This window comes from Grampus griseus, assembly GCF_964374135.1.
Source record: "Grampus griseus genome assembly, chromosome: 14".
Taxonomy (NCBI): Eukaryota; Metazoa; Chordata; class Mammalia; order Artiodactyla; family Delphinidae; genus Grampus; species Grampus griseus.
In genome coordinates this window covers 62,350,594-62,374,113 of record NC_139008.1, presented here as the reverse complement: position 1 = coordinate 62,374,113, position 23,520 = coordinate 62,350,594, and the positions used below count along the sequence as shown (strand labels likewise).

At 48.9% G+C, this 23,520-nt stretch overlaps 1 protein-coding gene across 2 annotated transcripts; it reads left to right on the top strand.

Moving 5' to 3' along the window:
• The first annotated feature begins 13,161 nt into the window (after window positions 1–13,161).
• DUSP15 (dual specificity phosphatase 15) lies at window positions 13,162–22,056 on the top strand. 2 transcript variants are annotated; one of them, XM_082670438.1, is made up of 7 exons: window positions 13,162–13,429; window positions 14,124–14,157; window positions 16,099–16,181; window positions 18,241–18,290; window positions 19,269–19,343; window positions 20,496–20,667; window positions 21,504–22,056. In XM_082670438.1, the coding sequence occupies exons 1-7, from the start codon at window positions 13,409–13,411 to the stop codon at window positions 21,774–21,776; spliced, it is 708 nt and encodes a 235-aa protein (XP_082526564.1). In that variant the 5' UTR covers window positions 13,162–13,408; the 3' UTR covers window positions 21,777–22,056. The 2 variants fall into 2 exon arrangements, with proteins under 2 accessions (XP_082526564.1, XP_082526565.1); XM_082670439.1 differs by lacking the exons at window positions 13,162–13,429; window positions 14,124–14,157; window positions 18,241–18,290 and having other exon boundaries at window positions 16,153–16,181.
• Window positions 22,057–23,520: the final 1,464 nt, after the last annotated feature.

The window sequence follows — 23,520 nt, the reverse complement described above, 5'->3', positions numbered from 1 at the left end:
GTTTTCTATTAAGCCAGACATTGAAGAGCCTCACAAAAAACCAGCCTCACAACCACCACTCATCTCAGTAAATTTGGGGGAGGGAGAAAATAGTTATAGTTCATAAAAATATGTTATTTATGCTTCCATGTAATGAGTATGTGATTGCTTTTTTTTTTTTTTTTTTTTAAGAAGATGTTGGGGGTAGGAGTTTATTAATTAATTTATTTATTTTTGCTGTGTTGGGTCTTCGCTTCCGTGCGAGGGCCCTCTCTAGTTGTGGTAAGCGGGGGCCACCCTTCATTGCGGTGCACGGGCCTCTCACTATCGCGGCCTCTCCCGCTGCGGAGCACAGGCTCCAGACGCGCAGGCTCCAGACGCGCAGGCTCAGTAGTCGTGGCTCACGGGCCCAGCCGCTCCGCGGCATGTGGGATCCTCCCAGACCGGGGCTCGAACCCGTGTCCCCCGCATTAACAGGCAGACTCCCAACCACTGCGCCACCAGGGAAGCCCTGTGATTGCTTTTTAAATGAATTAATAAATAAGTATTTTTTAAATTTATCTTTTAAAATTTCTAATGTGGTAAATATTAATAAGTATAAGCTGCATAAACAAAAGTTATTACAGTCCACAATGATTTTTACGTTGTAAAGGGATCCTGAGGTCAAATTTTGAAAACTACCGTTCTAAAGTAGTGAAATATTTAAAGCTAATCCAAAACAATAAAGAAATGCAAGTTCAAATCCATCAGATTGGAGAAAATATTAAAAATCAGGCAAATACCAAGTGTCTGCGAGAATGTGGAGAAATGATAGTGATGCTGATGGGAGTGTAAATTGGATAAACTTTTGGAGAGAAAGTTGGCATATTAAAACCATCGATTACTATTTCATACACATTAGACTGGCAAAAATCTAAAAGTCCAAGTTTTAGCAACAATGTGCTAAAATGGAAACTCCTCCTCCGCCAGTAGAAGGCGCTTTGAAGAACCACATGGCAGTATTTAGTAAGTTGAATGTGCATATACTCTACACCCAGCAATTCTATCCTAGATCTACACCCTAGGTAGATACCCTACATACGTACTCGGCAATATACATGCAAGGATGTTCATCTGTAACTGTTAATATTTTTATGGAAGTAATCTGCAGCACACACTGTTGGTGGTCCATCCTTATCCCTTGGGCATTTGCCATTCCTGTGCATGCAAATCACAGGGCTTTCCTCTGCCAGCACCTGCAGTTCTTTACCTGAAGTCTTCTTCTAGCCCTTGGTGTGCTCAGCCAGTGCTTGGAGTAGATCTGAAGTACCAGGGAGTTAACTGCCCTCCCCCCAACAGCATAAAACCAATGATGACTGAAGTTTATGGATAAATCCTCCAGCTCTTTCATCACTCAGTTGGGGTAAGCCTACGGTGTGTTCTACACTATCTCATAGGAATCCCCGGTGGGATGGAGCCCCACTTGCCCACAGCAATAACCTGTCAATAATGCACTTTTTATTGGTTTCTTTCCCTTAGCTGTCTCACTTCCCCACTTCCCTGCCGATGCTTACTGGAATCACCTTCCAGATAAACGATCTGCTCTCACATCCTTATCTCAGGGTCTGCTTCTGGAGGAAACCAATATAAGACACAATCTAAGTGCCTTTCAGAAGGCAGATAGATAAATAACTTGTGGTATATAATGGAACTCATACAGTAGTTAAAATGTATCCAGAGCTACATGCACCAACATGGATAAATACTGAAAGTATAATTTTGTGAGACAAAAGCAGGGTGCAAATATAACAGTATAATGCCACTTATGTAACTTTTATTCCTAGCCACTCGGGCAGCTAGGGGTGTCCATGTGACACAATTTGGGTCAATAAGATAAAAGCATAAAACCGCTAAGGAGGGTAGGTTCCTGGGTAGTGTTTATTCTTTTGATTTGAGAGAGAGATGGCTTGAGTCTGCCCTCCCCCCTGCTTCCCATCTTGATCATGACATGAAGGCTGAAGATGTAGCAGCCACTTGGTGTCCATCAGGAAAATGTGAAGGCAATCACAGAGACACTAGCTCTGACGTTGTTGAACCACTGCACCAGCCCCACAGAAGCTTTGTTACATGAGGAAAAGAAATACAATTTTTTAAAGGTACTATTAGTTGGGTTTCCTGTTACTTGTAGCTAAATGCATTTCTAATCAATATCTGCCTTGATAAAACAGATGGATGGGTCCTGTTAACTGAAGTGCTCTTTGTTTTGTTGAGGTGGGAGTGGGTGTGTAAGTTTAGGGCCAGGAGCTGGAACACAGTGGAACACTGTGCATGCAAGAGTGAAAGGTTTGAAATTGGTGGAAAGGAGTCAGTACAGAGACAAAGAAGGCAAAGAAGATGGGTGCTGCATGAGAGAAAGGTCAGAGGCCATGCATGCCTGCCCCAGAGGTGGTGTAGCCAGGAAGGGCATTAGAAAGAACAGAAATATATAATGAAATAGGGAATAGAAAATTCTAAAATATTTGCCATGGTGTGTGCAATGTAAACTACCTCCCCTAATTCCCACAAAAATCTTCAGTTAAGTCTGCATTGCTCACTCCTGCTTGTGCAAGTGGATTATTTTTAAGAAATCCGAAGAGGTGCTGAGTTCTATAACCAGGTTATTGGTGCAGAGCGATGCAGAAGTTCAGAGTGCAGTTGACATTTGCATTATCAAGTCAACTTCACGTGGTTGTTGAAGGAGGCAAGGAAACACAGTTAGACACAACATGGGCCATGGAGTCCAACAAGCTCTGCCACTAACAGTTGCTATGGTCTTGAGCAAGTAACTTAGCCTCCCTGAGCTTCAGTTTCCCCATCGGTAAAGTGGACATAAGAGTAGTATCTATTTCAAAGAATTGTGGTAAGGATTCGATGAGATATACAAGTAAAGTAACAAGCCCAGGGCCTGGCACATGGTAAGTGCTCACTGATTGTTTATTATCATTATCATTATTTAAGTAAAGAAGTGGGGAGGGAGGGATGGACAAAGGGAAGGAAGGAAGGCAGCAAGCAAGCAGGAAGTTAGTTCTGGGTTTATTGGATTGGGTGGGACCACTCACCGCTCTCTTCCCTTTGGCAGTCCATGCCCCTTGTAATTTTGATTCTGCAATGAGAAAAGGAAAGTGATGTAATTTTATGCATATCTACCTGCTTCCCAAATCAACTTACTGTAGATATTAAAATGCTCAAAGTATCAGACTCAACACTGCCCAGATGCTATGACATGAAGGTTCAGCCTGGCCAATTTCTTATTAGTCAACATGTGCCTAGTAACTTGGTCCTTGAAATGAACCTCCAAGAATCCAAGGGTCCACCTCACTGTAGGCTTACTCCACAGGCATGACCAGTATAGTGAACATCCGTTTTCAATGCTCTAAAAGTCCAACCATTAACCCCAGTTTGAGGGCTGAACTCAGCAGGCTCTGTGAGAAGGATGTGGACCTACTCTAACCTTGAATGTTTGATTAGACCCATGATCCAGGAGGAGCTGGGTCAAAGACTCAGAGCAATGTTAATTCCTTCTACCCAAAATGGACCTTCCAAATCCTCAAAGAGTGGTAGGTATTATTCTGTCCAAACTGTCCAAAACAGTTTCGCCCTCAGTCCTGATAAGACTAATCCCTAAGGCAGATATGAAAAAAGAACTAGAAATTGGTCCGATGCAGGATGACCTTTGCACCTTGGACAGACGTGCCATCTGTATTAGTTTTCTACTGCTGCACTGCATAACAAATTACCACAAACTTAGTGGCTTAAAACAGTGCAAATCTATATCTCACAGTTTCCTTGGACCAGGAATCTGGGCACATCTTAGCTGGATCCTCTGCTCAGGTCTTGCAAGGCTACAATCAAGGTGATGGCTGGAGTTGTGTTTCTCCTCTGGGGCTTGGGGTTCTCTTCCAAGATCATCCAGATTGTTGGCAGAATTGTTACTTGGGGTTGTAGGACTGAGGTCCCTGTTTACTTGCTAGTCATTGGCTGGGACTGCTCTCAGCTCCTAGAGGCCACTTGCAGTTCCTTTTGAAGTGGCCCCCATAGGCAGTTCACAACATAGATGTTGCTTTTCTTCCAGGCCAACAGGAGCATGCCCTTCTGATTTCCAACCCTCCCCCCACTCCAAGTCAGCTATGGCAGAGTCTTATATAATATATTGTAATCATGGTAATAACTATCCCATCAAATTCAGAGGCTCCATTGACACTCAAGGGAGGGCATTATACAAGGTGTGTACACTGAGGATGGGAATCTTGGGGGCCACCTTAGAATTCTGCCTACCACACAATCCTACCCCTCAAAAAGCCAGTGGAAGGGGATAGAGCCCCTCTAATTCCTCCAGAACTAGTCAAGTGTCCTAATCTTTTTTCATAATATCTTTTCTATTCTCATATGTTTATGTATGTTTGTTTATTCAGTTGCTCCAGAGTCTTTGCTTGAAAAACCTTCCCTTTCCTCACTGAATTGCCTTGCCTCTTCTGTCAAAATTCAATTGACTATGTATATGTAGGTCTATCTCTAGACTTTATTTTGTTCTGTTGACTTATTTGTCTACCCTTACGTCACTACCACCGTGTCTTAATTACCATAGCTTCGTAGTAAATCTTTGAAATCAGGGAGCATAAGTCAAACTTATTTTTTTTCAAGATTGTCTTCGCAATTTGAGGTCCTTTGGACTTCAGTATAAATGTTAGGATCAGACTTCCCTGGTGGTGCAGTGGTTAAGAATCTGCCTGCCAATGCAGGGGACATGGGTTCAAGCCCTGGTCCGGGATGATCCCACATGCCGTGGAGCGGCTGGGCCCAAGTGCCACAACTACTGAAGCCCGTGCGCCTAGAGCCCATGCTCTGCAACAAGAGAAGCCACCGCAATGAGAAGCCCTCGCACCAAAATGAAGAGTAGCCCCCGCTCGCTACAAACTAGAGAAAGCCCCCGTGCAGCAATGAAGACCCAACACAGCCCAAAATTAATTAATTAATTTTTTAAAAAATGTTAGGATCAGTTTGCTATTCTATCAAAAAAAAGTATGTTGGGTTTTTTATTGGGATTGTAGTGAATGTACAGATCATTTTGGGAAGAAGTGACACCATAAACTATTGAGTTCATCATTCCATGAATATGGTCTATCTCTATTAATTTAAGTCTTCAATTTCTTTCCACAATGTCTTCTAGATTTCAGTATAGAAGTCTTGAACGTTTTTAATTAGATTTATTCATAGGTATTTGATTTTGTGATGCTATTGTAAATTTTTAATTTTCCAATTATTTGATAATAGTATATTGTGGTAAACAAAATAATGCTCCCTCAAAATGTGACCATGTCCTCAGGCTTCCCTGGTGGCGCAGTGGTTAAGAATTCGCCTGCCAATGCAGGGGACACAGGTTCAAGCCCTGGTCCGGGAAGATCCCACGTGCCGCAGAGCAGAGCAACTAAGCCCATGTGCACTACTGCAGCCGACACGCCTAGAGCCCATGCTCTGCAACAAGAAAAGCCACGGCAATGAGAAACCCGCGCACCGCAACGAAGAGTAGACCCCGCTTGCAAAAGCTCGCGCACAGCAACGAAGATCCAGCGCAGCCAAGAATAAAGAAATTAATTAATTTAATTAAAAAAACAATTAAAAAATGTGTCCATGTTCTAATCCCTAGAACCTGTGAATGTGTTACATTACATGGCAAAGGGAAATTAAGGTTGTAGATGGAATTAAGGTTTGGAATCAACTGACGTTAAAACAAAGAGATTATCCTGAAGTACACAGGTGGGCCCAATGTAATCACTCATTTTAATGCTCTGGGAGGGAAATAAAGAAATTTATTTCTTTAGGTACCATTCATCAGAGGTGCCACACGGGATAAGAAGCAGGTTGGGGTGGGAGAGCTGGATTCTAGAGTAATTCATTCCTCTCTCTGGGTCTAATCTTTCCCACTTCTGAAATGGGGGAGTTGGCCTGTGCACTCCTAGAGGGCAGGGGCTTGTCAGATTCACCTCTGTGCCCCCATTGGCCAGCACTGGGGTCGCCTGGGAAAAAAACACATTAGCGTTTTGGGGGTGGATGGATGGAGGGATGGATGGATTATAGATGGATGAGCGAGTCGTAAGACGGCACGGGGTGAAAAGATCTCTAAGAGCTTTTCCAGGTCAGGAAATACGAAATTCTGAGCTTCCCCGGGGGTCACAGAAATCGCTGAGTACAGTTTAGAATCCTAGAGTTTCATAAATTTCCCGCCAGCAAACTGGGTTTCTTGGACTCTCGCAGGAACTCCGGCGTTGCGCGGCATGCCGGGACTTGTAGTTTTTTCTCTGAACTCATCATTTTCTTCCCATTCTAACCGGAATCTCTCCACGAGGACCCCACAACTTCTGAATCCCTCCGCGATTTCCCTCCCTCTCTGGGACGATGGAACATTTGGATCGAGGGGCACCCCTACCTTCTGTCGCGACATGATACAATTCCCCAGGGCCCGACCCAAACCGTCACTGCGTCCCGCTCGAGCGTTTGCGTCCCGTTGCCAAGGCGACGGAGGGAAGGCTCTGCCGCTCTGATTGGATGAGGCAAAGACACGCCGTTTGGCGCAGCTCGCAGTCTCGAGCTGATTGAAGCCCTTGCGTGTCATTGCGGCCCGGACCCCTCTGCTCCCCTCTACTTTCTCTCCCAGCCCCACGCCTCCGCGACCCTGGGGCACACCGGGCCAGAGACCGGCTGCCAGCCGCGGGCACTCACTGCCTAGCGTCTCCTCCGGCTGCACTTTGGTTGAACTAAATAGCGCTGCGTCTGAAAAGTTGTCAGTTTTTGGTCAATGCGATGATTCTAAGTTTCCTTACTCGGTCCCTCACTGAGTTACCTGGTCAGTTGGTCACCTGGCCAATCGGTCACTTCTGATCTCTCCCAGTCACTCTAATTCTTAGGCACCAACTATGCTAGGACTCGCCTCAATGCCTGCAGTAGCCTCCTGTCTAGTTGTGCCCACTTTGCCCTATCCATTCCAATTCATTCTCTGCACTGCAGGCAAAGAGCCCTTTAAAACACAAATCTGATCTTGTCTCTCCCCTGCGTATAACCTGAAGTGGCAATTTATTCGTCATTGCACCCTGTATTGGCTCCCTGTCCTTCCACTGCCCTGGAATCTCTATACCTATATCTGTATAGCTGACTAGAAACTATTCAAAAAATTTTGTTGTTGTTGTTTTATACCAACAAAACGTAAGTTATGTAGGAATGTATCTAACAAAATATATGCAAGGCATTCATTAAACAACAAATTATTATTAAGCATCTACTCTATGTCTTGCCCCATTCTTGACTCTGAGGATACAGCAGTGAACAAAACTAATAAGGATTGTGGAGTTAATATTCTCATAGAGAAAATTACAAAACATTATTGAAGGACATTAAAGAAGGCCTGAATAAGTGGAGGGATATACCATGTACGTGGATGGGAAGACTCAGTATCATAAAGACATGTATTTTCCCAAATCCAATCAGGATTTTTGAGAGCCCTTATCAAACCAAAAAAACAAAGTGTATTTGTTGGGGAAAGGAGATATTTCTCTGCCTATTAAGTCACATTATGGTGCAGGGAGAGGCAAATATTAATGGAATACAATGGAGATCCTGGAAACAGACACAGGTGTGTGTGTGTGTGAACTTGATGTACCATACATAGAGGTGGCATCATAAATCAGAAGGGAAAGGATGGAGAACTCAGTAAATGGCACTGAGAAACTGGCATTCCATAGGAATAAAAAATAAGATACCTAATTCAAATGGATTAAAGAATAAATATGGCAAACAAATATTTCGGACTACAGCTGACCCTTGAACAATGCGGACGTTAGGGGTTTCAACCCCAAGAAGTTGAAAAACCATCTATAGCTTTACAGCTGGCCTTCCCTATAGACGGTTCCGCATCCTTGGATTCAACCAACCTCCGATTGTATAGTACTGTAGTACATATTTATTGAAAAAAATCTGCATGTACGTGGACCTGCTTAGTTCAAAATCATGTTGTTCAAGGGTCAACTGTATATACGTACATACATATATATATAATTTTATGACTTCATGGTGAAGAAGGATTTCTTAATAAAGCATAACTCATAAGGGAAAAGTTGATCTGTGACTCTCTCAAAATTTAAACTGCCATGTAACGGAAGACATTGCAAATTGGATTAAAAGACAAGCAATAGACTAGGAGTAAAAATCTGCAACCTATATAACAAAGGGCAAGCATTCAAAGAACTCCTGAAAACCATTAAGAAAGACTCTCCCCCACAATCTGCAAAGGAAAAGTGAACAAAATATATAAATAGGGAACTTTCAGCGGAAAAAAACTTGAATTGCCAATAGGCAACTGAGATACATAAATCAAAATAATTATAAGAGATGATTTTAAATACATCAACTAGACAAAATTAAAACACATATGCATGCCAAGTGTCTGTGAGCATGTTGGGGAACAGGAATCTTTATATGATTACATTCACACTTTGGAAAGCAATTTGGCAATATCTCATAAAGTTGAAAAGGCACACACCTTACAACTCGTCGATTCAACTGCTGGATATACAGCCCATAGGCTCTCTGAATACAGCTGCACCACCCATGGACTACCTTTTGTTTTACAGCTAATGTGCAAGATGACAACCTTCCCTAAAGAAATTCGAACACTTGTGCATAGGTTGTATGTATAAGGATGTTCTTTGCATATAATATAAAGCATTCTTTATATTAGTGGAAAATATTAGAAATGATTTAAATGTCCATTGGTAGGGTGATGGATGAATAAAAGGGGATATACCCTAATAAAAAAATACTATACAGTGATTAGAATGAATGATCCAGCTCTATATCAACATGGAGATATCCCCCAAACCTATTGTTGGATCAATAAAAGAAAGTTGTAGAATGATAAATATTTTTAAAGGTTACCTTTGTGTTAATTATAAACACACATACAAAAGCACATTCTATATATTTATGGGCATATAGGTATTACAAGTGTAAAAACACAGACTGGAAAGATGCACACCCAATTCATGATAGCGTTGCCTGTGGGGAGAGAATTAAGGAGGAGGAGAGAGGAGAGGGAACTTCAACTATGTCAAGTTTATTTGAAATGGTTTTTTTTAAAGAACCCAGTTGAAGCAAATAGGTCAAAATATTCTTATCTGGATTTGTTTTTCTTTTTTTTCTAAATGAAAAACAAGCCATAGTAATAAAAGAAAATCAGTACTATGATAGAGGAAGTTTAGGATGTTTTGGGAATGCATAACAGTGAGGTCTAACCAATCTAATTGGGGTCAGCAGAGACTTCCAGGAGGAAATGGGAGTTCATCTGGTAAAGGGGATGGGAAGGGCATTCCAGGCAGAGGGAACAGCATGTACAAAATTGGAAGACAGAGTGAAGAATGTTTGAGGAAGTGAATGAAGATCAGTGACCAGGAAAGAGTGAAGAGAGGAAAGATGAGACGGCCAAACCTATATGTTTTTGTTTGTTTCCTTTTTTACAGATGCAGAAACAGAGTCCTAGTGAGGGGAGTAGAACCCAGGCCTCCTAACTGCCTGTCAATTGCTCCGTGATAATAATAATGACAACAACAATAATGATGATAATGATGATGTGCTGTGTGCAGTCTCTCTAGTAGGTACTTTAAATATGTCCTTGCATTTAATCTCACTACAGACCTAGAGGGTTTTTTCCTCCCCATTTTACAGATGGTAAAACTGAGGCCCATAGAAGTTAAGAAATTTGCTCAGAGTCACAGTGGCAGAAGCCCAATCCCACAAGGCTTTGTGTGCCGTACTTAGCAGGTTGGACTTTTCCCCAAGGGCACTGGTGAGTGTATTAGGTTCCTATTGCTGCTGTAATTACCGTAAACTGAATGACTTAAAACAGTACAAATGTATTAGCATATAGTTCCTGATGTCAGGAGTCTGAATCGGGTCTCACTAAGCTAAAATGAAAGTGTTGGCAGGGCTGAGTTCCTTCTGGAAGCTCTATGAGAGAGTCTGTTTCTTTGTTTTGCCTTCCTCATGGCCTCTTTCCATCCTCGAAGCCAGAAATCATAGCACTGTGACCTCTGCTGCTGTCATCACATCCCCTCTGACTCTTATACTCCTGCCTTCCTCTTTCACTTATAAGGATTCTTGTGATTACACTGGACCTTCCCAAACAATCCAGGATAATCTCCCCAACTCACGGTCAGCTGATCAGCAACTTCAATTCCATCTGCGGCCTTAATTTCCTCTTGCCATGTAACATAACACGATCCCAATTTCCAAGGATTAGAGAATGGACATCTTCGGGGAGACCATTAACTTGCCTACCATGGTGAACCACTGAATGGTTTTAAGCAAGGAAACACAAGGTGAGAACTGCATTTTAGCATCTTCATATTACTGGTTTTAAAAAACTGTCACTTCCCGTGACTCATTTAAGGCAAATTGGGCTTTGTAACAACTAACACTTTCAAAGCCTGAACAGTATATAGATATTAAATGTGTTAAATCTAATAACTACATTTTTTTCCAGGGTTTTTAACCTCATAGAGTTCTTTCCTACCTGTGCTTTGATTATTTCCCCAACAATCAAGTAGAGGTACAAAGGGTTATGTGTTAATTGCCCCCAGATGGATGAGGAAACAGACCCGGGGCATTCGGTCACCTGCCCAGGTTCACGGAGCTGCTAAGGCCAGGGTCATGATGAGGAACTGGTCTTCAGGCCGCCTTCTCGGCATTTCTTTATGCCATCCATAGGGTGGGGACTTCTGGAAAACTCAGGTCAGACAGTACATCTTTTGCAATATTTCCTGTATAACCTGGGGTCCAATAATTATTTGTTGAATGGATTAATAACCCTGATTTTACTTCTGAGGCACAGATAGCGATTTTCAAGGCAGGAAAACTGGGAGTCATCCTAGAATTCCTTCCTTTTCCCCACATATAATCTATCTACATGTCGGTTATGCTGCCAAAATACTAATATATGCTGCATCTCTCCCCTTCTTTGCAGCCTCTCCACTCCCTCTTTGTCCCAGGGCACCTCATCTCTTGCCATCTCTCACCATCTCTCCTCAAAGCCTCCCTTCTTTGCTTCTCTAATCTATACTCCAGTTAGGGGCCAATGTGATCCATGTAAATCAGATGACATGGCCACTCTGTTTAAATTTTCCTACTGGCTTTCCATCATACTGAGAAGGAAACTCTAAACACCCAATCATGGCCATACGTGGTCCTTCATGCTTGGCCTCTTCTCCTCTTTAGCCTCAATCTTACCACCTTCCCTTGGCCTCCTCCCCTCCAGTCCTACTGGCTCTTCCCAAAGACCAAGCTTTCCCACCGCAGGGCCTTTACTTGTGCTGTTCCTTCTGCTGGAAATCTCTCCACTCTTTAAACAGCTGTGTCCGTCTTACATGTCAGGTCTTATCCAAATGTCTCCTATTTACAGAAGTTCTTCCTGTCCTCCAGTTTGCTTCCTCCATAGAAAATTGTGACCGTTTGTAAATGCTTTGTCTATTTGTCTATTTTGTTTGCCTTCCCTCCTAGCCCTGATGTCCAGTATGGAGCTACCAGCCACATATGGCGATTAAGCATTTGACATGTGGCTAAACTGAATTGAGATGTGCTCTAAGTATAAAATACACACTGGATTTTAAAGACTTAATACAATTAAAAGAATGTAAAATATGTCATTAATAATGTTTAAATATTGACTACACATTGAAATGATAATATTTTGGCTATACTGGGTCAAATAAAACCATGAGTAACAACCTGCTTCTTTCTACTTTTTTAATGTCGCTACTAGAGAATTTGTGATTACCCATGTGGCTCACATTGTATTCCTACTGGGCAACGCTGGTCTAGACCGTTAGCCAACAAAGGTAGGAACCACTGCCACCTTATCTGTTAGGGACATCCCTAATGCCTACCATATAGTGGGTACTCAGTAAGTATTTGTTGAATAATTTGGTTTATATGAGAACCTTGGACACAGAGCTGAGACAGGCAGCCCCATGTACACTGTGAATTTGAGGAAGAAAGAAATACCAAAGAAACAGTTTTATTTTCCTGCAGTCACTGCATTTCAAACAGGTTCCTCTGACCCTGTCCTTCTCTGTACCCACATTCCTCCCACAGTCACTTACCACTACAGATGGAGGGGGGCAGGTGACGGCTAGAGGAGTAAAGCTGGTTCAGCTGCTTCTATTTCAGTTCCACAGGAGGTGTGTGCTCTCAGTTATTTCACATTCTCCATCTTTGGTCCTAGTAGCAGCACACTGAGACATACCGTTTGGGTAGCTGGGAGCCCAAATGGATTTGCCCAAGGTCACTGAGCAGGTCAGAGGTGAATGAATAGGGCCTGGAACCCTGGTCTCCAGACTCACCTTCTGAGACTCTTGCCTCTAACTACATCCTGTCGTAGTCTCCTTTACTCCAAGGAACCCAGGTGACTGTAACACTCACTCATCTCCCTCTCCTCACATGCACCTCTGATTTACTGGGGCCCCTAAGCAGAGTTATGCCTGGTCCCAGCAGAGCTGACCCAGATGGCACTATCCTCAGAGGCCAAAGTATATGGGAGGAAGAGATGGGAGGACGGCTGGATGAATGAACAGACAGACGGAACAGTGAATGGATGGAGTGGAGGATGGGAGGACAGACTGGCTGCAAGAGTTGGGGAGGAGGATGGTTGGCTGGTAAGATGCCTGCATGGGGGACGGAGCAGGGAGATGTACAAAGGGAAGGAATTACCCACTTTTCTCGTCTCAAACAGAATCTGAAGATCAAAGTCCAGCCCCCATCACGTTTCTGCTAGAAAACCGAGGCCGAAGGAGCTAGGCGTTTCGCCCCAGGGCCCGCAGGGAGGGCCGGGCAGAGCTGGAGCTGGGATCCGAGTCTCTGAGCCCGCGGCTGGGGGCTCTCTCCGCCCCCGCCCCGCCCGCGCCTGACGGTGCCAGGGTGGGGGGAGCGCCCCGCCCCCACCTCCGGAGGTGGAGGCCCCTCGCGGCCCCAACAAGCTGCCGTTGTCCCGCGGGCCCCGGGCCCGGCACACTGGGGCTTTGTCCAGCCCCCCGCCGCGACCCACGGGTGGGGGGGGCGGCCCACATGACCAAGGGGGTAGGAGGAGCCTGCAGCGGCGGTGGCGGCGGCGGCGGCAGCGGCGACTCCAGCATTTCCCTCCCTGGCCGGGGGTCGGCGGGCGGTGGCGGCGGCAGCGGCGGCGGCGGCAGCTGGGCAGGGCTGGGCCGAGCTGCGGACGCCAGGCCCCCCGATCCCCGCCAGGCTGCGGACACCAGGCCCCCCGATCCCCGCCAGGCTGCAGGCGCCGGGCCCGGGCCGTCAGGGCAGCTGTGACCCTTGCGCTCAGCGGGTGGCGAGCTGGGGGTGCGCCCGGATCCCCGCCCCCGGGATCATGGGGAATGGCATGACCAAGGTAGGGGGCCGGGATGGCGCAACCCGCACCTGGCCGGCCCCAGCGCCGGCCGGGCGCCCGCCTCTGACCTTCTGGCTCTGGCGGTCTGTGTGTCTATTTCTCTGTCTCCCTGGGACCCTCAGATCGTACGTCTCTGTCTGTCTCTCTGGGGCGGTATCTCTCTCTGACTCTGCCTCTCTGTGTCTCTGTCTCTGACAGTTTCTGTGACTCTGTATTTCTTGCTGTGTCTTTCTGTGGCACTCTTGTCACCCCCAGACTATCTCTCCCTGAGTCCCTTTCTCTGTCTCCATGTGTCTCTGTCTCCCTGGACTCTCTCTAACGCTGTTTCTCTATCCTTCCCCATCCCCCACCCCAAGGCACGACCCCCATCTGTCCCTGCCTTCCCACCTCCTTCTCAGAATTCCCCATCACCCACCTTAGAAAGTCCACCTCTCCCTTTGCCCCCTCCCCTGTGCTCCTCCCCCCCTCTTTCCCTAGGTCTTTGTGCCCCTCCTTCCTCTTTCCTCTCCCCCTACCCAGGCTGGCCTCCCTTGATGCCCCCCTGCTGCCCTCCCCAGACATCACTCATAGAGCATCCAGGCCCACAAGACGGGGGTGATCGCTCCCTGAGTCCTGAGGGCCAGACGCCCTTCATGGGACTGAGCAGGGCTGCATGCACCCCTACCCGGCTGACCCCGGCCTGTCTCTCCTGTAGGTACTTCCTGGACTCTACCTCGGAAACTTCATCGGTGAGCACCGCCCATTCTGTCCCAAGGCCATGGCATACTCCCTGTCCCAGGCCTGTGTCCACCATTCATGCTCCGGCCCACGCACCCTGGACACGCTCAGGAATGGGGCCGGGGGCAGGGAAGCGATGCCAGGCTGGGAGGGGGAAAGAACTCATGAAGACTAAGGGGGACGTGGGTGGAGGAGTGTCCCCAGTACAGAGGGCTCCGAACACTGGACACTGGGCAAGGCTGCACCTGCTCTGAGCCTCAGCCTCTCCCACAGCACAAGGCCCACCCCCGCTTCTAAGGATTTTGCCAGCCCTGAGGTTCTGGGTTGAGGTCTGTTTGGAGGTGTTGCTTCTAGCTGGGAAGCTGGGAAGGCTTCCTGGCACAACCTCCTCCTCAGAGGAGAGGTCTCTAGAGACTGGACTCTACGTCAGAAACTTCACCGGGGAGCACTGCCCGCTCTGTCCCAAGGCCACAGCACTCCGCCTGTCCCAGGCCTGGGCTAAGAGACAGGCTGGTCCGGAGCTTGGGAGACCCAAGGCAGGAAAAGTCACTTCCATCTGTGGAGTCAGAGAAAGCTTTAGGGAGGGAGGGGCATCTGCACTGGGGCAGAGCTTTCCCCATCCACTCCTGTTCCACTCTGGGCTTAGGGGCCCCACTTTCCTAAACCCTGATCCCTTCCCCCACGGGAGCTCCCTCAGCAGCTCACACCACACCGACTTCTGAATATTTGGTAAGTAAGGTCTGAATCCCCTTTAAGTGTGCAGGCCCATGAGGGCAGGAGCCATGAACTTGACCCCACAATGCCATGCCCAGCCAAGGCTGCACATGGTAAACACTCAGTAAATGTGGTGAATGAGGAAGTGGGCATGTGGAGATCAAGTGTTATTTCTTCGATTATAAAAGGTCTGCATGCACTGGAAATCCAGCCCCTAGAGCTGGCTACTGATAGCTGTGGGAGGTATATCCCTGGGTTGTTTTCATGTATCTTTGTACATATAGATATAATATTTAAAACAAAAATGGAGGCCTATTCTGCATGCTGTTCTGTAACCTGTGTTTCCCATTTAATAATACATTGTGGGCTTCCTTGCACATCAGCACACAGAGATCTTGTTAGTGGCTGCACAGTATTCAAGTATGAATATACCATTATTTATCCAGTCCCCTTGTGGTTTGTTCCCTTTTTTTTTTTTTTTTTTTTTTGGCTGCATTGGGTCTTCGTTGCTACACGCAGGCTTTTCTCTAGTTGCGGCGAGCGGGAGCCACTCTTCATTGTGGTGCGCAGGCTTCTCATGGCCGTGGCTTCTCTTGTTGTGGAGCACGGGCTCTAGGCGCACGGGCTTCAGTAGTTGTAGCATGCGAGCTCAGTAGTTGTGGCTCGCAGGCTCTAGAGCGCAGCCTCAGTAGTTGTGGCACACGGGCTTAGTTGCTCCATGGCATGCGGAATCTTCCCGGACTAGGGCCCGAACCCGTGTCCCCTGCATTGGCAGGCGGATCCTTAACCACTGCACCACCAGGGAAGCCCAGTTCCCATTTTTAACTGTTTCTGATGTGTTGACAGTCATAAGCAGCAGTGCAGAGAACCATCTTCTACACACAGCTTTCTGTGTGAGTTAACCCTTCTGTAGTCAAGATTCCTAGAAGAATTGCCTGGTGAAGGATATGCCACAGAAGGGTGTTTGCAATGGAAAGAACAGCAGGGGCAAGGCTGGGGAGGTGCTGGGCTGTTACCTGTGGGTGCCGCAGTGGAGAGACTGAAGCTTAGGGGTGTGACAGGACCTGTCATGCTGGGAGCAAGAGGTGGTGAAGGAGCAGGGAGCCGGCAGAGGGTGGGCCAAGGTGGAGAGGGCGGGCTGAGTAGGAGAGTGGGGCAGTGAGCTCCCGCCTCACTTGGCCATCGGAGTATATAGGTCACACCTGCCAGATTGGCTCAAGCATCCTTGTTTCTTTCAGACGCCAAAGACACAGATCAGCTAGGCCGGAATAAGATCACACACATCATCTCCATCCACGAGTCACCCCAGCCTCTGCTGCAGGTAAGCCTTACCCCCATCCCAGAGCTGCACATGGGTGGGAAGGGGGGTTTCAGACCCCCACAGCACCCATTTATCAAGTACCTACGACGTGCCAGATCCTCGACTGGCACCAGGCCTTCCTGACCCATATGCTAACTCATTTGCTTAAAAACTGGCCTGTTTTACATTAGCATCCCTATTTGCTCCCTCTCTGGCAACTGAGGACCAGAGAGGTAAAGTAACTGGTCTGAGGTCACACATCCAGGAAACTAAGGAGCTGGAATTTGAACACAGGCCATCTGGCTCCAGAGGCCTCACACTAAACCTTAAAAAGTCTCCCACAGGGGCTTCCCGTTGTCCAACTGAATAGATGACTCCACGTAGATGTTTCTGGGCTCTGTGTCTCGCTTGTGACCTGGGGCTATGATTTCACCTGTCTGGGCCTCTGATCCCTCAGCCCTATCTGCCCCCAGGGGACTGTGACATGGTAAAGATGCTTTGCACACTGTACAGCACGGCCCCCACTGGGAGGGTTGGAGCTGGTATTATCGAATCCTGGAAAAGACGGGGTGAGGGTGTTATGACCTAGAGTAGGGAAGTAGGAAATCCAGGCCACATGTGCTGGAGTCAGGAGCTCTGAGTTCACATCTTCACCACATTCTGACTGTAACCTTGGGCACAGGTACTTCACTTCTCTAGACCTCAGTTGCCTGATCCGTAAAAGGGGAATTTTATAACAGTACCTACCTCACTGGGTTGTTGAGAGCCACAAAATAGGCGCTCAGCAAATTATAGCTGACATAATAACAAAGTTAATCATATTCTCAATCGATAAACAGAGCCCCTTCCTCTTTATCTGTTAGAGTCTGTCTCACCCATCGACGGGAGAGAACTGTGGGTGGGAAGGGACTCTGGAGATCTGAGATCCAGACCGGGTTCTGTCACAGCTTTGCTGTGTGCCCTTGGGCAGGGTCCTCGCCCTCTCTGGGCCTTAGTTTCCCCTTGTGTCAGATTTGATGGTCTCTAAGAGCTACCTCCAATAATCTGTGGTTCTCAGTGTCACGGAGACACTAGAAGAAATTTCCAGGTCAATGGAGTCTGATTTTGCTTTATAGAGCAGGCTTGTTTTGGAGTATTTGGAGTACACAAGTCACTAGAGTGCCTGAGGAAGGTTGTCTAGGCATGACTATATTTACTAATGAAATGACTACTGGCAAAATGAGTCCCTGCTCCGGCAGCCCTGCCCTCTTCTCCCTCCCCATCCATCAGTGAATTTACCAGTCAGGGTTTGATAATGCCCTGCAAATCCAAGGCCAAATTTGTTGCAAAGCGAATTTGCGAACCTTGCAAAAGATGCAGGCTCGTGTGACCTTGGGGAGAGTGAGTTACAGAGAAGGGCTGGAATCTCACACAAAGCCACTAACAGATGAGGACCTAGCCAGGCGGTCACTTAGTCACTGGCTGGAGGTGCGCCAGTCCCTTGAAAAGAGCCATTTGAATATCAAAGGACTAAGAGAGGTCCCTGAGAAAAGTGATTCTTGGAATGTGGGCAGGGCTCATCTTTAAGATCTTGTGGGAAGGTTAGGCGTGGAGTGAAAGATGTGGTAGCAAGTTTGTTGGAGAAATTCCTGACAATTCATTCCTTGATTATTTTAATAATTAGCACAGAGTTTTATAACCACAATTCATGAACTAAAACTAATCTTCGTATTTCTTGTTTCTTTTCAAGAGAATAAAATCTGCTTTGCCCTTCTTACTGTGTAATTTTGTAATCCTTTTATGGAGGGGAGTCAAGTTAAGTGGCCCTTTCCCAGCTATTAAATAAAAGGTCCCTGAATCCTTTTTGGCAAGTCTTTGTGCCCGAGTCAGCTATGGGGTTAGGATACCATCTTCTCAGAAGGTTCTGGAACCACAGATGGTCAGACCTGGGAGGCCCTCAGAGGAGGTGTCTACCCTCTTTGGACAGAGACGATAACAGTGGCCCAGAGAGGGGCAGGAACTGGCCTAAGGTTGCGAGGTGCTTGGGAGGCCCAGGCTGGGGTTGGGGTGCAGGCTGCCCATGTGTGTTTTGTACTTGCAGGACATAACCTACCTTCGCATCTCAGTGGCCGACGCCCCTGAGGTACCCATGTAAGTTCCTCTGGACGGGCTGACAGATGGACAGACAGCTGCTTCATGTGGGGGGAAGAGGGAGGGTGGGAGGTGGTCTGAGGGAGGACAGAGAGGACTCAGGCCACAAAGCTGTCCTGGAGACCCCAGCACAGGTGTTCTCCCAGACCACCTGGACTCTGTCTCAGCCACACCCTTGCCTATGCCGCTGGCCAAGTCTTAACCTCCCACAGCTCAGTCTCTTTGGCTATGAAATGGAGAAAACACCCTGTCCCTCAGGCTCAGACGCCCCAGTGGATTTGAAAGGGTCAGGCTCAGCCTGTTCCTGGCCTTGGAGTTAAGGCATCTGGGTTCAGGCCAGGCTCTGCCATTTACTTGCTGTTTGACCTTGGACAAATCACTTCCCCTCTCTGAGAGAGAAAATGGGTATGTGAGGGGTTGGGGCCATCAGCACCAAGGAGGCTGTCATAGATCAGATAGCACAGGTTGAGGATCTAGGACAGGGCCTGGCGTGTAATGAGGGCTCAGAAAGCAGGATTTTGGTTTATGTTATTAGCAGTAGTACACCCCAGCCTGGGAGGGACCCAGACAGACACTCCTGCCCCTTGGGACTCTTGCTCCCAACACTGTTGTTGACCATTATTGTCCCCAGGCGCTCTGTTTGCAGACCCCAGAGGGGTGGGACTCCTCGCACCCATTTCCTTGAAAGGTCAAGATAAACCCTCCATGAAAATAGGATCCACAGGACCCGTTGAAGAGGTGCTCCTGCCTCTGCGGTGGGATTTGCCATCATTGGCCTCTCACCTCCTGAAACGCCACCATTATTGCTTCACACACACCTCCACCAGTACTACAGTATCAGCCCCTAGTCACTGCACGTGCTGGCTGACCTGAGGATCCAGGGCTCTGTCTCTTGCCATCCCAGAAATGGGGAGGGGGACAACTCCTAGGAGACCTGTCCCCCCCCAGTGCTCTGTACCTTATTGCTTTCTTCTCTAGCAAAAAGCACTTCAAAGAATGTATCAACTTCATCCACTGTTGCCGCCTCAATGGGGGAAACTGCCTTGTGCACTGGTGAGTTAAGAGGGGAGTGGGGGGAGGGGAAGTGAGTGGCCTTCCTCCATCCTGAACGTGCCCTCATCCTGTGGGGAATGCAGAGCCTGCGATGGATCTTCTCCAACCTGTCACGATGCCTGACAGTCCACCCTTCGTCTGACAGGCTGATGGAGGACTCAGATCAAGGCTCTGTCTCTTACCAGCTGTATGGCCATGGCCAGATAGCTATTTCTCCCTGAGACTCAATTTTCTCATCTGTAGAATGGGAAAAAAGGATGTTGACCTGGCAAGCTATTGGGAGGAATAGGTGAGGTCAGGCAGGTAGCCCAGCATCCTTCAGTAGTTCCAGCTCCTTCTCCTCCCCTCTAGCCTTTGAGGCAGTAGTACAGGGCAGTGAGGAGCCCCAGGCTGGGAGATGGGACCCCTGAGTTTTCCCAGGGGCCCCTGGCCCTGTTGATTTCATTCATTCCATAACTTCTCACTACGCCTGGCTCAGGGTAGCTCTGCCTGAGCCCCAGCCATAGGGACGGCTCCTCCAGCCTGCCTCTCCCCCTCTCTTCCTCCTTTCCTTGCTCCAGCTGTGCTGGCCATCTCCCCATTCTTCAAGTCCACCAGGATCCCACCCACATGGTCTTTGTACACTGCCCAGAACATTCTTGACAATCCTTACCCATCTTTCAGGATTCAGCTTGATGTCACTTCCTTGCGAACCCCTTCCCTAATCCTCCGCATCCCTTCCACTAGATTAATACCTCTTCTTATACAATCTCCTAGCCTCTGGACTCATCTTCGAAGCAGTTATCACCACCTGAAATTGCTTCCCTTGTTAGTGTCTGTCTCTCCCAACCATATTGTAAGCCCCAGGATAGCAGAGACCATGTCTGTTTTATTCGCCACTATATCCCCAGTACCTGAAAAATCACAGATGATCAGGAAACGTGTACTGAATGATTGAGTGAAGTGATGTTTCACTCAGGCCTTTGATGTGGGTGAATGCCAGGCAGAGGGAACAGCATAGACAAAGGCCTGATGTGGGAAGACGGGTCCTGGCAGGTTCCTTGTGGTTGGAGCTCAGGAGGCAAGGGTGGGAGAGCTGAAGTGGGGATGGGGTGCCTGGAGGACACGGAGGAGATTGGGCCTTACCTGAAGCCTTGGGGTGGGATGTCCCAGCTTTGCAGGCATCTCCCGAAGCACCACCATCGTGACGGCATATGTGATGACTGTGACAGGACTGAGCTGGCGGGACGTGCTTGAAGCCATCAAGGCCACGCGGCCCATCGCCAACCCCAACCCAGGCTTTAGGCAGCAGCTTGAAGAGTTTGGCTGGGGCAGTTCCCGGAAGGTAGGGGCAGGGGCAGGGGTGGGAAACTCTTCTTACTTGAGCTGAGCACTGATTGGAAGGAATTTAGCCTGTGCTTCAGACCTGGCAGAAGATTTTTCTGGGGTCTTGAACTCATGGCTCTTGAGCTAACCTAGCCCCTAGGTTGGACGGCCAGGTGTTTTCTTTTCCTTTTTAACTTAGGATTTGAACACCCGTGGGCCTGATTATGGACCCTTCAATCTGGCTAGGTTCCAGCATTGCCTGCTCTGCCTACCTGGAGCCTGAAGGCATTTGAACATTTGGCTCCTCTGGGGAGACATGTCCAGTCCTTATTCCACCCCTGGGTCCTTGATGAGGCCAAAGCAGTTCCTTCTCTTATGCCCACTGGGCAGATGGCACATGGAGATGTCGGGGACTGAGCCGCGCCCTCCCCCACCCGCAAACGAGAGATGAGAGAGAGAAGCAGTCAGTGCAGGAAGGCAGGCTGCTGCCCAGAGACTTGTCTGCAAGGCTGCATTAGGAAAGAGGCAGGCAGGGAAGAGGGCCTGCTTGAGTAGGGTTGTTGGGCAGTGTGGGGAGGGGTTAATGTGGTCCCCACTGTGCAGGTGGGGGGCTCACTTTAGTAGGTCTGGAAGATGGAGTGTCAAAGGGGAAGGGGATTCAGGGAGAGGGGAGGGATTCGGAGGGAGAGGGGCTCAGTTAGGGGGATGGGGACGCAGAAGGGAAGCTAAGAGGATGGTCAGGACGGGAGGGGCTTAGCGAGGTGTGGGAAGCTCGAAGAAGAGCGGAAGCTCTGAGGATTGGGGAGGGGACCGAGCCGGCGGCCCGGCATCGACCCCGACTCCACCCCACCCCAGCTTCGCCGGCAGCTGGAGGAGCGCTTCGGGGAGAGCCCTTTCCGCGACGAGGAGGAGGTGCGCGCGCTGCTGCCGAGGTGCGCGCGCTGCCGGCAGGGCTCTGCGAGCGCGGCCTCTTCCCCCGCGCCCAGCTCCTCGGCCTCGGAGGGGACCTTGCAGCGCCTGGTGCCGCGGTCGCCCCGGGAAGCCCACCGGCCGCTGCCGCTGCTGGCGCGCGTCAAGCAGACTTTCTCTTGCCTCCCGCGGTGTCTGTCCCGCAAAGGCAGCAAGTGAGGATCCTGCCCCGCCGTGGCGCCCCTCGGCCTCTCGACCGGTCCCCTTCGGGGATTGTCTGCGCCTCCCACGGCCTTCAGGACGGGCCCAGAGCCTGTGGGAGCCCCGCGGCGGCCTGATCCCCGCCCCTGCCCCCTTCGCGCCTTGCTTGTCTGCGTCCGCGGTCAGTGTGTCCTCCATCTGTGTGTGTGGCTCTGTGTCTGGGCCGGCCTGCTGCAGCTACCTGGTGCCTTAGTTCTTGGGCTGGGGGAGGGTGCCCCCGGCCCCCCCTCCCATTAAAGGCGGTGGGAGTGGGAGTGGGTGGGTGGGGTAGTTGGATGGGCCTGGAGGATATTAAAGAGACACAGAAGCTGCCTGTCTGATCGCCTCCCAGTCGTTCCTTCATTGAGCAAAGGCAGGGCTGCAGGACTCTGCCAGGGGCTGGAGCCTGCCGGAAAAAAGAATGGGAGGGGGTTTGCATCCCCTAGGGCCTGAGGAGCCTGCCACCCTCCGTGAACTGCAGTCTGCAGGGCTGAGTTCCACTTCCCTGACCCTCACCCCATCTCTCCCTGGAGCCCTGGTCTCCTGAAAAGGCCGCCAGCTCCTCCTCTCTGAACCCCTTTCCCCCTGGCTGAGCTCCTGTCCTCCCTGAGCACTGCGCCCCGCCCCCGCCTCCTCCCCAGCTCCTTTCCTTTCCCTATCCACAAATCTTAGCTAGTAAAGGTATAGTAGTAGTACCTGCCTCATGCCTGACTTTTTACTTGAATGAGTTCACTTACTCCTCGGGGAGGAAACTGAGGCTCAGAGTGGTCAGGCAGCTTGCCCAAGGACACACAGCTAGAGTAGGGGAGGCTGGGTTTGAAGCTAGACACTCTGTGTCCCATGATGGTTGTTAAGAAGCAGCTCCTTCTGGTCTTGAAGGTTATTGGCAAGGAGGATCCACCCCCAGCTAGTGGGAATGGCCCTCCCCACCTAGAGTTTAAAGGCCAGGGGAGCCACCGTGGAGGGAGGGTCTCAGGGCAGCCCATAAAGCAGCAAACTGACTCTGAGGATGAACAGGGGTCACCCGAGCTGATTTTTCCTAAACTAAAATTAACTTAGAATTAAGAGAGATCTGAAATCTCTATAATCTAATAAACACCTGTATGGGGGTTCTTATTATGCACCAAGCAGTGTGTCCAGGGCTGTGGGGGAGGCCCAGATTCCAGTATTCGGGGTGGGAGGATGGATGAAATAACCTTCACCTGCTACCCAACCTCCTCCTCTGCATTCATGCAACATGAGTTCATTGAGTACCTACTGTATGCCAGGCATTGTACTGGGCACTGAAGACACAGCAATGGGCAAACCTGTGCCCTGGTGTTGCTGACATTCTGGTGGGAGAGACACTAGATAAACAGATAAACAAAAGAAAAAATATGTCCGGGGGACTTCCCTGGTGGCGCAGTAGTTAAGACTCTGCGCTCCCAATGCAAGGGGCCCGGGTTCCATCCCTGGTCAGAGAACTAGATCCCACATGCATGCTGCAACTAAGAGTTCTAATGCCTCAACTAAGGAGCCAGCCCGCCGCAACTAAGACCCAGTGAAACCAAATAAATAAATATTTTTTTAAAAAATGGGGGGCTTCCCTGGTGGCACAGTGGTTAAGAATCCACCTGCCAGTGGACACAGGTTTGATCCCTGGTCTGGGAAGATCCCACATGCCGCGGAGCAGCTAAGCCGCACGCCAAAACTACTGAAGCCCCCGCGTGTAGAGCCCATGCTC

Excerpts from the sequence above, each read along its gene's own strand:
- DUSP15 (XM_082670438.1), top strand. The coding sequence starts at position 13,409 with ATGGGGAATGGCATGACCAAG. Across the intron at positions 14,158-16,098 it reads CTACCTCGGAAACTTCATCG|ACGCCAAAGACACAGATCAG; the intron begins GTGAGCACCGCC and ends TGTTTCTTTCAG. Across the intron at positions 19,344-20,495 it reads GGAAACTGCCTTGTGCACTG|CTTTGCAGGCATCTCCCGAA; the intron begins GTGAGTTAAGAG and ends GGGATGTCCCAG.